This window comes from Geotrypetes seraphini, chromosome 10 (assembly GCF_902459505.1).
Source record: "Geotrypetes seraphini chromosome 10, aGeoSer1.1, whole genome shotgun sequence".
NCBI lineage: Eukaryota > Metazoa > Chordata > Amphibia > Gymnophiona > Dermophiidae > Geotrypetes > Geotrypetes seraphini.
The window spans coordinates 33,387,454-33,403,084 of NC_047093.1; the positions used below are offsets into that span (position 1 = coordinate 33,387,454).

Consider the following 15,631-nt stretch of genomic DNA (forward strand, 5'->3'; position numbering starts at 1 on the left):
AGGGGGGCAATCATGGAAGACTGAGTCATACATTTGAAGAGACATTTTAGAATATGAGTTAAAGACTTACTCCCTCCTTGTGTTTCTCTGTGTGACTCGGGGAAAATTATTCTCTTTCCTTCTTCTTCACTACTGGGTGACAAGACCACATAGAAATAAAAAGAAAGCATATAGGGTAAAGGATTATGGGTTTGATGCATCACCTTTCTGTGGTGGGAGGAGTGGCCTAGTGGTTAAAGCCACAGCCTCAACACCCTGAGGTTGTGGGTTGTTTGACCCCCCAGCACTATTCCTTGTGACCCTGGGCAAGTCACTTAACCACTCCATTGCCCCAGGTACATTAGACAGATTGTGAGCCTGCTGGGACAGATAGGGAAAATTGTTTGAGCACCTGAATATAAAAAACACATAGACAATCTCTATTGATAGGTGGTATATAAATAACTTGGAAAGTTTATTCAGTATATACTATATGCAGGTTCTTTTTCTGTCCCTAGTGAACTCACAAACTGTGTTCTCTACCTGAGGCAATGCCTAGGAGCTGTAGTGCAAAAAGTCTCTGGTTTCCCTTTAAAAATGTTCATTTTAGTTTAGAAATCTTCAGAAAATGTAGGCGTGTTTCAAAATGAAGTGAATGCATCTATTAGTTGGCCATGCCTGTCCATCCACTGGCATTGTGCAGGCACTATGAATGCCTTTCATATAGCTCGAAGCCCTGCAATCTGGGCTTTTTCCTTGTTGAAAATTTAAAATCCTTAAAGATCCTGTAAAGTGACACAGTTATATTACACAATCCCCCCCCCCCAACCTAGCAGGACGGTAAATCAGAATGACCAGACATCTGCACCAGTTCCAAGTCAACACCAGAGGGCGTCCCCAACACGATTTAGGAGCAGCAGCTCCTCCAACCCCAGCTCTTTGGCAACCGGCAGCCGACAGAAACAATGCAGTTCCCTTCGGATTTTAAAGGCAGAGGCTGGGAGGAAGCAGATGCTCAGTGAGCCTCCGGGATGGCAGAGAATCAGATCTCTCTCTCCTAGAGAGATAACCGGGAGCAAAGGGCAAAGCAAAGAAAACTTTACAAGCATCACCAGGAGAGGGGAAAAAACCCCATTGCTGCAGCAGTTGTGGCAGTCTCAAGGTCTGACTTGCTGATTGCAGTCTGGGGAGAGGACAGAATCGTCACTAAGGGGGGAAAACGCGTGTGTTAGGAGGGAGGCAGATGAGAGCCTGCCCAGGAGAGGATCCCTGCCCAGGTACGTTTCACCTGGATCCTGCAGCTTTCCTGAGGAAATATGTCCAGTGGGAAGGAGGAGAAGCTGCCTTTTGAGTACCAGCTTGCAGCATGCCTGCAAAGAGTGAGAAAGAGTCAGCCTCAGACCCTGTGTGATGCTCTGCAGATGCTCTCCTAAAAAACAAAATAGAAAAAAACCCACTCGCACGGGAAAAACTCCAAAGTGGAAAAAGTATCTAGGAAAAGCCAAACTGAAAATTAGCCCTGGAAAAGGCAGGCTCACCTGGGATATAATTCACTCCTCTCTTTTTTTCACAGGAGGTTATTATGTGTGACAGTCAGCATCACAGGACGGGACTTGGATTATAAAAACGACTGTTTCTGTCTACTTTGGCTTAAGTTTGAACGATGGTTTCAGATGGAAAAATAAAGCTCAGAAGATGTTTCATCACCTCCTTGAGACCTTTTCGGTAAAGTTCTTTTCGTTTGATTCTCTGGTTTGTGGTTGATTTATTTGTATCCTACCTTTCCCAAAGCGGGTCACAAGAGATGCACCTATAATTATCATCGTAACAATGACATATACAAATTACAAAGAGTTAAGCGCCCCGCGCCCCTCATACAGCTCAAAAGTGCAAAATTCAGGCTCCATACTTCATTTGACAAAAGAGATTGTTTAAAATTCCGCAGATCTCTCTGTTGATGTACGTATAAAGGGAGCTTGTTCCATTCCCTGGGACCTATACCTGCACATATGCTCTCTAACTGCTGGGTACCAGTAAGCATGTAATAATTCAGCTCTGCAGAGTGCACCTCAGCGGCAGCTCCAGACTTAGCTGCCAGTAGGTGAAAGCAGTCATTCCAGGTAGTATCGATGGGTCTTTATCTTTTTTTTAAACATGATTGATGGTCACCTTTATATTTCAGGACAATCTTAGTAGCCCAATAGAAATCAAAACTAGCCAGTTAAGGGTAAAAATTGTTCTCAATGTGGCTTCCTTTCACAAAACCCCTGGAAAAACAGCTCTTTGTAGTCTTAAAAAACACACACACACACACATTGTAAAAATATCGATTTGTTTAAACCAGCGCTATAAATCTCTGGCACTGGTAATCCTAATTACCATATATTGTCGCTGCTATATTGCTTCTTTTTTTGTTTCACAGAATTTGGGGTTTTAATTGTGGATATGGGGCGTATTTTCTGCTTTGATAGTCAATTTCTCTGCACCAATATATAAAAAAAAAAAAAAAATGGTTATAATGATTACTTTTAAAATTTCACCATCACAGTGGGCTAATAAACGTTGGACTAGATCAGGGGTAGGCAATTCCAGTCCTCAAGAGCCGGAGCCAGGCCAGATTTTCAGGATATCCACCATGAATATGTATGAGATGGATTTGCGTGCACTGCCTCCTTGAGATGCAAATCTATCTCATGCATATTTATTGTGGATATCCTGAAAACCTGACCTGGCTCCAGCTCTTGAGGACCGGAAGTGCCTACCCCTTGGACTAGATGAATCAAGGGTTTCTCCCACAAAAATACAATGGGAAACACCCAGTAGCTGTGGGTACCCCGGATAGCTGACCCCCATCCCAGCACATTTGAGCAAACTTCTTCCAAATGTTGAAGTTAGCACCTTAACCATTTACAAAGGCTGGCTCTGTAAGGAGCATCTGCCGTTTATTAGAATGCTGTTCATCTAATATAATAAAATGCTAGGCCGCGCATGCGCACTAAAAAAAACGTGTTCCCTGATCCGTCGCGAAAACACGAGTGCACATGCGCACGTTTTACGTCATCACCTACTCTCCACCTCGCGCCACCTATCACTGTCATCACCTGCTCTCCACCGATCACTGTTCCTCCTGCACCATGCCACGCCAGGCATGTCCGCAGCCGGCCTCGAGCTCCTGGGGGCCGGCGGCGCTGTGCTGAGGTCCCGCCTCCCGCTTCCGCACTACACGGCGCCGCCAGACCCGGCCCTACACTGAGATCCGCGATCGGGTTGCCATGGAAACCCCGCCGCAGCCTCGCAGCTAGGTAGGGGGACAACAATCGCGCTTATGTTCAAGCCGCCACCACGACTCCCCTCTCGAACCGCACCAGGATCGAGAGAGGAGCTGCGGCGGGGGCTTGAGCATAAGCGCCATTGTTGTCCCCCTACCTAGCCGCGAGGCTGCGGCGGCCTTCCTCACCCGGCTCACATTGAATCCAAGTAAACAACCGGGGCTGCCTAAAGAAACAAAGTTTCACGGTGCTTGGCCCGCAAAACAATTCCTGCCGTTGCCAAAATTTGGCCCACCGTTCCTTCCCTTCCTCCATCAGGTACAGTTCACCTCCGCCTATGTTAAAAGGAGTTGCTTTGAAATTGGAGCCCTGCCGCCACCGTAACACATTCCCTTGCGGTCCCATATGTCAGAGAAGGGGCGGGACCAAGGCAGAGGGGAACGTGCTACAGCAGTGGCAGGCCTCCGATTTCGACGCGGCTCCTTTTAACATTGGTGGATTCACTGCACCTGATGGAGAGAGGGAAGGAAAGGTGGTTGTGTGCTGTTGAGCCCCTCTTTGCCCTCAGACCCTCTCCTAACTGCTCCCTCCTGTCTCAGACCACTGGGGGGAGGTGCCTGTCTTCAGCTGCAGGGATGGAGGGAGGGAAGAAGAAAGAAGGGGCCCTGGCAAGCCAGTTATCAAAAGCCAACCATAGCCTGGGACCCCTACATGATATGAATAATGACCAGACAACAAAAGGTAAGAAAAATAATTTTATTTTCTGTTTTGTGATTACAATATGTCAGATTTGAAATGTGTCTTGAGGGAGGCTTTCGCCGTGGCTTTGGACAGAGGGGTACCATTTTCGTGGGAGCCGGCCTTCGGAGAGGCTTGGGACACGGGGACGGATGCGGAAGGGGCTGCCGCTGCGAAGGGCTTTGGCGGGGGAGCCAGCCAGACCATAAGTGTGGGGACGTTGTAAGCGCGGATTGGTCAAGGAGCCGCCGCTGCTGAAGCTTTGAAATTGCTCTCCCACCGTCACTCCCTCCCGCCCCGGCTCTGCCTCTGCCCCTGCCCAGGTTCAAAAGCAGGAGACATCTAGCACCCGTTAATCTAACGGGCTTAAACACTAGTCTAATCATATATCTCTAATGATGAGAACAGATTATTTTTATCACCAAACCTGTAGTTCTTTGAAAAGCATAAATTCAAAAGAACAAACTTTCCTCTTCACAAAAAGTGATTTCTTCAGAGTTGTTTTTGCTTTATCTGGTCAATGAGTAACTTTTCATCTTACAAAAGCAAAGTAGGTTGGGACAAAAGATCTCTTGTCAGCGAGCATGAGAACGAACAGACATTTCTTGTAAGGGAACTGCACTGTAAAGGACGGAAACGTGTAGATTTAATTTGTATTCTCTTTACCAAGGGGAGCTGAAAAGCTCTCAGCCCAACCAACCAACTTACATTACATTACGGATTTCTATTCCGCCTATACCTTGCAGTTCAAGGCGGATTACAAAAGATTTGACTGGACATTTTCCAGTGAAGATACAATTTTTTTTTTTTTTTTTACAGAGGAGAGATAGCTGGATAGATTCCTAAGGGGATTTAGGGGTTGGATAGTAAAATGACAGTGCCGAACTGTGTGATATGGACAAAGAGAATATTGTTAGAGTAGGTAAGATTACCATCTAATTTTTGGGGTCTGTTTGCTTGGAAGGTGTTTAGGTGGGTTATTTGGGGACGTAATATCTTGAGGTAGGTGAAGAATGGTTAAGATATTTGGATGAATTTTTTGAAAAGCAGGGTTTTGATTTCTTTTCGGAATGTTTTGAAGTCGTCCGATGTTGTCAGCAAATTGGAGATGGTATGGTTGAGTTTTGCTGCTTGTGTTGCCAGAAGGTTGTCAAACAATTTCTTGCGTAGTGTGCCTTTGAGTGGGGGAAAGGTAAAAGGGTTTGGGGTTCTTCTGTGTCTTGAGGTGGAGATCTGGTTTAAGCGGTTGTTTAGGTAGGAAGGGGAAGAGCCATGTAACGCTTTGAATAATAGGCAGTAGAATTTGAATTGAATTCGTGCTTGTATGGGTAACCAGTGGGAGTCTAAGAAGGCAGTAGTTATGTGATCATATTTTCTGAGTGAGTAGATCAGTCTGAGGGCGGTGTTTTGTATGGTCTGGAGTCTTTTTATCATAGTGGCTGGACAAGGAAGATAGAGGGAGTTACAGTAGTCCAGCAGACCTAAGACTAGGGATTGGACAATTAGTCTGAATTGTGCTGGGTTGAAGAATTTTCTGATTTTACGTAGATTTCTCATGGTTAGAAAAGCTTTCTGGGTCGTCTTGTTGATTTGGGACTGCATTGTGCAGCATCTGTCCATTATAACTCCTAGGAGTTTTAGTTCGGGTTGTATTGGGTATTTGGTGTTTTTGATTTTCAGTTCTGTGATGGCAGGCGTTTTGGCCTGTTCGAGCAAGAGGAATTTTGTTTTTTCTGAGTTTAGTTTAAGTTTGTGATCCATCATCCATTTTTCTACTGTATCTAAGGTTGTTTCCAGCTTTGTTGTGGTGGTGGTATCTGATGGGTCGAAGGGGAGGAGTATGGTGATGTCGTCTGCGTAGCTGAAGGATGTGACATTTAGGTTATCTAGAGTGGCTCCTAGGGAGGAGAGAAAGAGGTTGAAGAGCATAGGTGAGAGTGGTGATCCTTGTGGAACTCCGCAGGGGTTTGCCCATGGCTCTGATTTTATATCATTGTACTTTACCCTGTAGGTTCTTGATTTGAGGAACCCTTGAAACCAATTGTAGACCTTGCCTGAGATCCCTATGGTGTCGAGTATTTGTAGTAATATGGTGTGGTCAACTAGGTCAAATGCTGCGGAGAGGTCTAGTTGTATTAACACCATCTTTTTTCCCTTACTGATGTGTTGCCGGGCTGTATCTAGAAGTGAGACAAGTAGTGTTTCTGTACTATGGTTAGTTCGAAATCCTGATTGTGAGGGGTGGAGTAAGTTATGTTTTTCCAGGTAGTTAGTGAGGTATTGAGCTACTAGACCTTCTATTATTTTAACGTATATTGGTATTGAAGCGATAGGTCTGTAGTTGGCGGGGCTATCTATTGGGCCTTTGTGATCTTTCATGATTGGGGTGATTAAAATCTCTCCTAGGTCCTGTGGGAATTGGCCTTCTGTCAATGTGGTTTGAATCCATAGCATGAAGTTAGTTTTGAATGTGATGGAGGCGTTTGATAACAGGTAGGTGGGGCAATTATTTAGGTCGCTGGAGGCATGGCTGTATTTATTGTATAGTCGATTCATATCCGACCAAAGTAGGATTGGGAAGTTGGACCAGCTTCTGTCTGCAACAATGGCTTCCCCTGTTGATGGGTTTGTTGTTATCTTTTCGAGATGGGTGTGTGTGTTGATGAATGCGGTTCTGATGTTGGTGATCTTGTTTTTGAAATGGTCTGCTAGGTGGATTGCTGTCGGTGGGTTGATTCCTTGTGTGGCAAGGTAAGGTTTGGTATCAGTGAGGTTCTTTACTAGGTTGAATAGCTTTTTTGTGTCTGGGGTTTTTGTGCCTATCATTTTGGAGTAGTAGGTTTTCCGTTTTTCCTTGAGTTTGGTTTTGTATTGGTTAATTTGATTTCTCCATGCTGTTTTAGAGTGTTCAGAGCTCTTATTATTTTTCCAGTCTCTTTCAAGTTGTCTGCATAGCTTTTTTTCTTGGAGAAGTTCGGAGTCGAACCATTTATCAGAAGGTCTGCATATTTTAAATTTTAGTTTTTCTGGGGCTAGCTCATTCAGGATGGTTTCGCTTATGGTTCGCCATTGGGATGTAAATTCGTTGGGGGCTATGTTGTTGATGGCGTGGTCTGCTTTATCCCAGAATGTGGAGGGTTCGATTTTTTGGCGTGCTTTGAAGGAGGTTTTTTTTGGAGGTTGCTTGTTGATGCTTTGAGGCCAGTTGATGTTAAAGGTGTATTTATAGTGATCTGACCAGAGGGAGGGGTGCCAGGTCCCATTTGAGATATGGATTTCGGGTTTGTGAGGGTGTTGGGTCATGTAAGCAGCGACATCTAGTTGGTGGCCTTTTTCATGTGTGGGTTGGGGGTTGAGGATCTGGTAGTTCAGTGCTTTGAGGTATGAAAGAAAATTTAGTACTTGATTAGAGGTGTGATCTTCTAGATGGAGGTTTATGTCTCCTAGGAGTAGGTTATGAGGTGATGTTATGGAATTCTGGTAAATGAATTCTTCGAGAGCTTGTTTATTTTCATTCCATTTTCCTGGTGTTGAGTAACAGAGGATGCATGTTAATGTTCCTATGAGAGAATCATCGGATAGTTGACAGGCTAGGAGATCTAGGTGGGAGGTGGAGTGTTTGTCTAGGGTCTGAGCGCTCTGTTGCCACTGTAGCGGAAAAGAGTGTTTTCTTATTTTATCAAGTGCCAATTTGTAGAAAAGAAATTCTCTGTTTCGACATTGTTTCGGATCATTGATTGAACCAAATCCGCCTCATTCTGTTCTTGGTTGGGCTAAGAACTTTTCAACACCCCTCCTATTTTTTTTTTTTTTTTATGAAAACCAAACACCTACATATTCAGGGTGGGGAGAGCAGAAAAGACCAGTTTAACCAATAACCTTTTTGATGGTCAGACTATCAAATTGTAAATAAACTTGGAAACTTGGAATCAAATACAGGATTCACTGGTGTGAAATCGGCAGAGAGGGAGAAGGGGAAGAAGATGAGAATTGGCTCCCTTGTATTGTTCAACTTCTCAGAGCTATTGGAGATAAAATGAATTTTGACTGAAGCGAGGAAACTAGAGGGAGGTCTGGAAGTGTGCAATGTTATCCTCTGGAGAAGAGTACACGATACAGTAGATACCAATAAGAGTTTTGCATTCTTAGGTATTTCAGCTATTTTTGCTATTGTATTTAGGAATACATTTAAGGAATACGGGAGGATGGAATGGGGTTGCCTTAAGGCAACAGCTTTTTTTTTTGTGAGGGGTGGGGGGGGGTGGAGAGGGGGGCATAAAAGGAAAATAATACATCCTAGCAGGTGTACAAATTCAAAGAACCATTGTGTATATTTTCCTACAGGAATGGTGGTCAATTTTTTTTTTTTTTGGTTTTTCGTTTTTGTGATGGTTTCAACACAAACTTGTACATACTTAGCGAGTTTGCAAACTAATTATTCCAATGACTTTTGTAAATTTCCCTCACTATTGTGTGATATTTCAAAAAGGATGGGGCAGATTGGGGGCTTGAATGTTGAGGAGGGTACATAAGACTAAAGTTTCAGTGAGGGCGCCTAATACCCTTGCACAGGCTCTGGGTGGAGTGAGGGCTTTTAGTGCAGGCATCTTACATTTTCTTCTTATTGAATAAAATCTACTGAAACCTGGTGGGGAAAAATGCAGTGAGAATCCTGTTAGATTTTTGAGTGAGCCCCATCCATGTGTGAGCTGCTACCTAGCAGATAAGGTGTGACAGTATCACTTGAGCATCCTGTATATGGAGCAAGTCTTACGACAATGGTTTCCCATGACTGAGCTGAGGTAGGAAGTGCAAGATCCCTGGAGGGTGAAAGATGAGAACCTAAGCAAATTGCATTATATGTACTAACGTCCTAGTTCTATAAACAGGCACTCACAATTTTATTCTTAGTGCTAGAGAATGACACAGGGACACATCGGTCCCCATCCCTATAGTAACTCAATTTCCCCGTCCTGTCCCCACAAGTTTTGTCACTCTCCCTGTCCCCGCACTATTCCTGTAAGCTCTGCCTTAACCATACAAGCCTCGAACATTTATGACTTTAAAGCGTTTTGAGGCTTGTGCAGATGAAAATGAAGAAAATGAGTACTTGTCTAAGCCAGACCTTTGGGTATTCAAAGCTAAGCGCCCCTTTCACTTAGGTGCACTAGCGCTTTTAGCGCACGCAGGATTATAGTGCGCTAAACCCGTGCTACGCGGCTAGAACTAACGCCAGCTCAATGCTGGCGTTAAGGTCTAGCGCGCGCGGCAATTCAGCGCGCGCAATTCCACGCATTAAAGCCCTAACGTGGCTTAGTAAAAGGAGCCCTAAGTGTTTCTGCTGCTCAATAGTTTTTCATTTACTATCTCAGTTTAAATATAAAGAAAAAAATAGTTTTTAAAAAGTTATTTTAATAGTAAAATTAAAAAAAGTCTTTTGTGAGGTTTTTGGGACCAATGATAATATCCATGACCCCAGTAAGATTCAGGGTGTGACCCGCAGTTTGGGTGTTTGAGGTCCTTTTCCTCACGTTTTAATAATGTTAAGGTCTGGCTTAGACAAGTATTGTTCTGCCCATGTTTTGTGCTTATTTGCTTGCGGACAATATATTCAGCTTCCTTTTGGTTTGATTAGACTGGTTATAGAATACAAGCATTTACATGCAGTGGTGTACCAAGGGCAGGGCGGTAGGCGTGGTCCACCCCAGGTGCAGACCGTAAGGGAGTGCAAGTTTATTATCAAGTTTTCAAGTTTATTAAAATTTTGGTATACCGCGTTATGGTAATAACCTTCTAAGTGGATTACAATCTAAAAATTTGTGTGTGGGGGAGGAGGGGATATGTTATTTAGACAGAACGTGAGAGTGAGAGCATTACAATTATTAAATCGGAAAGAGGGGATGAGGGGAAAAAAAAGGGCTACTGCATGTCTTCCGAGATTCCCACAGGGAAGAGGAAAATGGGTACATAGACGAAACCGTGCGAGACGATTGCACGCAGGACGTCAGCGTGCTGGATTTCAACACTATTTTAAAGCACTCGGAGGGGTGTGTGTGTAGGGAACCCTTCCCCCACTTTACTTAGAAATGTTGGCGCTCCCGTTGGGAGGGGGGTGAAACCCGCCATTACAGAGGAAACAGTAATTTTCCCCTAAAAAACAGGGAAAAAGGCTGTGTCCTCTGCAATGGGGGAAGGTGTTTCACCCCTCCCCCCCCAATGGGAGCGCCAACATTTCTAAGTGCGTTTTAAAATAGTATTGAAATCCAGCACGCTGACGTCCTGCGTGTGTGTGGGTTTGTCCGCGCGCGATTGTCTCGCATGCTTTTGACTGAATATGGGAAAATGCAGGGTGTCATGTTATGTTAAGAGTAGGCGTCAATGTTTTGATAAATCTGTTTTGAATTTATCTAATGATGTTTGTAGTCTTAATGATATGGAAAGAGGATTCCAGAGTAGAGGAACTTGTATGGAAAAGATTACTTATCGGATGTGTTCATGAACAGTGATTCATTATGATGGGGTAGCAAGTTGCTAATGGTTTGATGATCTAAGGGCTCTTGCAGGAATATAGGGAATAAGAAGCCGAGCAAGATATGTGGGATCTCCTGATGAAAGGACTTTAAAGACTAACAGAAGTGTTTTATAAATGATTTGGGGCAGAAAAGAGAGCCAGTAATGCGGTTCTATTTATGGGCATTATAGATCAGTCGAATAGCGGTGTTCAGGAACAATTGTAATCTACGTAAATCTTTTTGATGTAATCTGGCATAAAGTGAATTGCAGTAATCTATTTGTTGGATGATTAATGAATGAATTAAAATGTTTAGTGCACAAGGAAAGAGAAATGAACTTATGGACCTAATGATGTGCAGTTTATATAAAGAGCGTTGATTTGTTGATTAAAATTGATTTAAGCGAGTCTAGGGGCGATCCCAAGAACATGGACCAAGTTTACCCTGGGGACAGGGGTGTTTTGTAGAAACAATAGTGAAGATAGGACAGGATCATCTTATGCAGTGACAATGATGGCTTTAGATTTATCTGGGTTTAATTTTAATTTATGATGTGTAAGCCATAGTCTCCACTGGCATCCCGCCCCCCTCTGACATCAGCTTTTTGTTCTGGGGGCAGGGGACTGGCAGAACCAACAGCTGCACACATGCAGACAGCGACCCTATGGCCACCCCATGCTCCTCCTACCTGGAGGAGAGGGAACGATATGCCTGAAGGAGGTGGTGCTCCACCCAGTGGCATAGTGAGAGTGAGTAATGCCCCTCCCCCGCCCTCTTCTCTGCTGCCTGCTCCTTCCTGATCCCCTCTGCTGCGCGTGTGCGCGCCCCCATATCTCATTCATTTTCCTGGCGCAAGCAGCATCAAGAACTTGCTGCCTGTGTCATGTCTGCTCTTCTTTAAAAACAACTTAAACTGCTCCACTCTAAGCTCTAATTCTTCCTCCAACTTGGAAATCTTATCTCTAAAGCTACATTCAGAACTTCTAGCAGACTCCCTAATAATCACTCTAGCCTACATTCCCCCCCCCCCCAAAATGGACCTCAGCCAAAGAAGAATTTCACGAGTTCCTCTTATCCAACTCTCTAACAGGGCCTTATAACCTCTTATTCGGAGATATAAACTTACACCTAGAGCAATCAGATCATCCAGAGACTACAGAATTTTGGTTCTTTCTAGCTTCACTAGGCTTCCCTAACCCACCCCCGGTATCAACTCACAAAAAAGGCCACCAACTGGACCTGGTATCGCTGTCCTCAATAAACTCAATAAATCCCACTATTCGGTGGATATCAGAAACCTGGTCTGATTCTCTATGGTCTGACCACAAAATATGTAACTTCGAATTTGAATGGCAATGGAAAACAACCTCTGCCACAATGAAAGTTAAGAACAAACCCACACAATTCCACACCAGCAGAGGCAAGATCAACCCCATAGAATTCTGGTCTCACTACGATATTATTCACAACCAAGACGAGGATTCTAATCAATTCATGAGTTCCTGGATCTGCACCAGCACCCACATCCTAAACGAAATGGCCCCACTGAAAAAAAGAAGGATCAGACCTAGAAACCTAACAGGCTGGTTCGACCTAGAGCTTCTTGAGATAAAGAGAGAGTTAAGAAGGTTAGAAAGGAAATGGTCAAAATCAGGAACCCCAGAGATTAGAGACGCCTTGCGCCAAATGTTAAAAAGCTACAAAAACATAACCAAAGAGAAGAAAAAAACCTTCTATGCCCACAAAATAGGTAACACCTCCTTAAACAGCAGCAAGCTGTTTAAACTAGTCAATGACCTGTACGATACTCACTCCTACACGAACCCGGTAGAAGAACCCACAGTTACAGCAGACAACCTAGCCGATTTTTTCAATTCAAAAATAAAAAAATTAAGACTTGCTTTATCAAACCCTCAAGACTCCCACTGGGACTACATCTTTCCCCCCGACCCAGAAGCATCTAAAGCTGACATGTGTTGGTCCAACATCAAAGAGATTGACTGGCAAACATTCAATAAGCTCTACAACAAGTACGCCAAATCATACTGCAGACTGGACCCCTGCCCCCCAAATGTGATGAAAGCCAAACTACTAGACTGGATCAACCTACAACTATCCATTGGCAAGTTTCCAGAGGACTTGGGTCAAATTGTAATAACTCCTATTAAAAAGAACACCAAAGAAACATCCAATAACATAACCAATTTTAGACCTGTCGTAAACATCCCTCTTGCTGCTAAATTAATGGAAGACCTGGTAAACGCTGAACTAAATACCTATCTAGACAAATTCAACCTTCTGCAGAACAACCAATCAGGTTTCAGACCCGGCTTCAGCACAGAAACAATTATGGCCTCACTCCTAAACCACCTACACTCCCTTCTCAATCAAGGCACCAGTGCAATGATTCTACAACTGGAACTAAGTTCTGCCTTCGACCTAGTAGATCACACCATCTTAATGAACTGTTTAGAATCCTTAGGCATCACAGAAAACACTTACAACTGGTTCCAGGAATTCCTCGAGTTCAGATCCTACCAGGTATTCAAAGAAGACAAATTCTCCATCAGCTGGAAAAACAACTGCGGGTTGCCCCAGGATTCCCCATTATCTCCGACCCTATTCAACATCTACCTTATCACATTGGGACACCTGCTACAAAACCTAAAACTCAACTTTTATATTTACGCTGACGACATTACTGTAGTGCTACCACTAACCTGTCTGTCGTCAGACTTTATCAATCTCTTAACCAACACCCTAAGACAAATAGAGCTGTGGATGACAGCCTTCAAACTAAAACTGAACACAGAAAAAACTACATTTTTCCTGGCATCTCCCAATGAAAAGATAAAAGACAACACAATTCACGTGAATGGCCGTGATTACGAAATTGACCAAACTATAAAAATACTAGGAGTCACCCTTGACAAACACCTAACCCTGGAAAAGCATACAGATTTATTGTTCAAAAAAAGTATATCAGTCCTATGGAAGCTCCGCACCATTAAAAAATACTTCGATAATTCATCCTTTCGATTACTGGTACAATCATCCATCTTGAGTACGCTGGATTACTGCAACATTATATATCTGGGAGCTTATAAGAAGACACTAAATAAACTGAGATTAATTCAGAACACTGCGGTCCGGCTCATCTTTGGTTTAAAAAAATGGGAACATATCACCCCATACTTCCAGATACTCCACTGGTTGCCGATGGAATCCAGAATACTCTTCAAGTTTGCCTGCATCAGCTACAAAGCTATCTTTGGGATGCTACCAACTTACCTCACCTCTCAACTCATCCTCAACAGCTCTAATAAGAGCTCTCGCAGAATACCTCTCTTTAATTACCCATCCCTGAAATCATGTCTTTACAAGAAGTTCCTAGACAGAATGTTATTATTCCAGGCAGCCAAACTGAACACATGGCTTGTAAAACCCATTCTCGAGGCTACTTCTTACGCCGACTTCAGAAAATCACTGAAGACCCTCTCTTTAACAAATCCTAATCCCAGTTCTTGTCCAATCCCCCTTAGCTATCCTCATCCCAATCCCCAGTTGTCTAGATTTTAGATTAACTTCCTCTTCCCATTTGTAATGGTATTACACCCAAATTGTTTCCCCCTGCACCCCAAACTCTGATTAGATACTTTCTTTTGATTCAAACCATCTTGGCTCTCTTCCATTTGCAATTTTGTATCCCTGAAAGTACTTTTCTGTTCCCCTTACATCTCATACACTCATTGTATGTATCTTGCTGTAAATATCTCTTACTTCTTGTTGTAAACATCTCTTACTCTCATTTTATGTATCTTGTTGTAAACCGCTTTGAACTTATGGTATAGCGGTATATAAGAAATAAAATAATAATTATTATTCCTCTGACATCACTTCCTAGGGGCGGGACCCAGAAGTGACATTAGAGAGAGCCAACACTGAAGTTTGAGATGCTGCTCGCATTGGAAAAATTTAAGAGGTACGAGGTGAGGGGCACATGTGTGGCAGAGGGGGGTCAGGAAAGAGTGGTGGGGGTGGGGTGGGGTGGATGACAGATGTTGGTGCCCCCAACATGATGGCACCTGGGGCAGTCCACCCCCTTACTATGCCACTGGCTCCACCCTGGGTGGCACAGCAGACAGTGGCCTATGGCCACTCCATGACCCCCTGGAGGAGGTGATGCTCCACCCTGAGTGGCAACCAAACCAGGTACACCACTGTTTACACGCCTAACTGTCTATATTTAGGCACATGCAACCACATCAGCCATAGGTGCTCATGCCCAAAGTTAAGGATGTAAATGCAGACTTAGACTGGTATTCTATAAAGTCAATTGGATATTGGAATAAGTAGGGTGTTTGTAGGAACCAAAGAGGAATATGATAGAGATGGGCAGCCCGAAACTTTTCATTTCTTGTGCAGCGTTGTTCACTTTTTGTTTCAATTAGATCTTATTTTTGCTTTGGGATCAATATCGTTAAGAGTGTACAATATTTGCAAAGCACCTGAATTCTTTTCTGATAATATACTCGCGCATGGGTGCACCATTTGCAAAGAGGACACACTCTTCCTGAAAAAAATGTGCGCTCTCTGCCAACAGTGTGCCCTATTTCAGGAAGATGCACCCTCTTTGCAAATAGTGCATTTATGCATAAACCATCACACACTGCAAGTGGATGTATATCTAATCTAAACTGAGATTCTGAGTTGCACTATGGCTAAATAGGTTCAAGGCGACTTACAATGCAACTTAAATAGATACAATTTAGTATAGCACAGGATGCTATTGGTGGTACGTTACAAAACAGTTTGAGGGGTAATACAACGGAGGAAAGCCAGTACTGTTTGAGAAGGGATGCCATGAGGTAGAGATTGTCTTTTATAGTCCTTCGTCAGGTGGTTAACTGTGCATGTGGTGTGACAGAAGTTGTACGGTGATTTCTAATCTAATCTAATAGTCCATTTCTATACCGTATAACCAACAAGTTCAATGCAGTTTACAAAATTTAAGAACATACAAAAAAATCAGAATTAATTAACATAAGAACATAAGCAATGCCTCCGCTGGGTCAGACCTGAGGTCCATCGTGCCCAACAGTTCGCTCACGCGGCGGCCCAACAGGTCCAGGA

General features: G+C 43.6%; 1 protein-coding gene across 1 annotated transcript in view; it reads left to right on the forward strand.

Moving 5' to 3' along the window:
* The first annotated feature begins 1,162 nt into the window (after nucleotides 1-1,162).
* MGAT5B (alpha-1,6-mannosylglycoprotein 6-beta-N-acetylglucosaminyltransferase B) overlaps nucleotides 1,163-15,631 on the forward strand; it is a 327,915-nt gene continuing 313,446 nt past the window's right edge. The window contains exons 1-2 of the mRNA XM_033961186.1: nucleotides 1,163-1,256; nucleotides 1,553-1,704. Coding sequence (XP_033817077.1) covers nucleotides 1,643-1,704 — 62 coding nt within the window. The 5' untranslated portion in view covers nucleotides 1,163-1,256; nucleotides 1,553-1,642. The remainder of the gene's footprint in view (nucleotides 1,257-1,552; nucleotides 1,705-15,631) is intronic.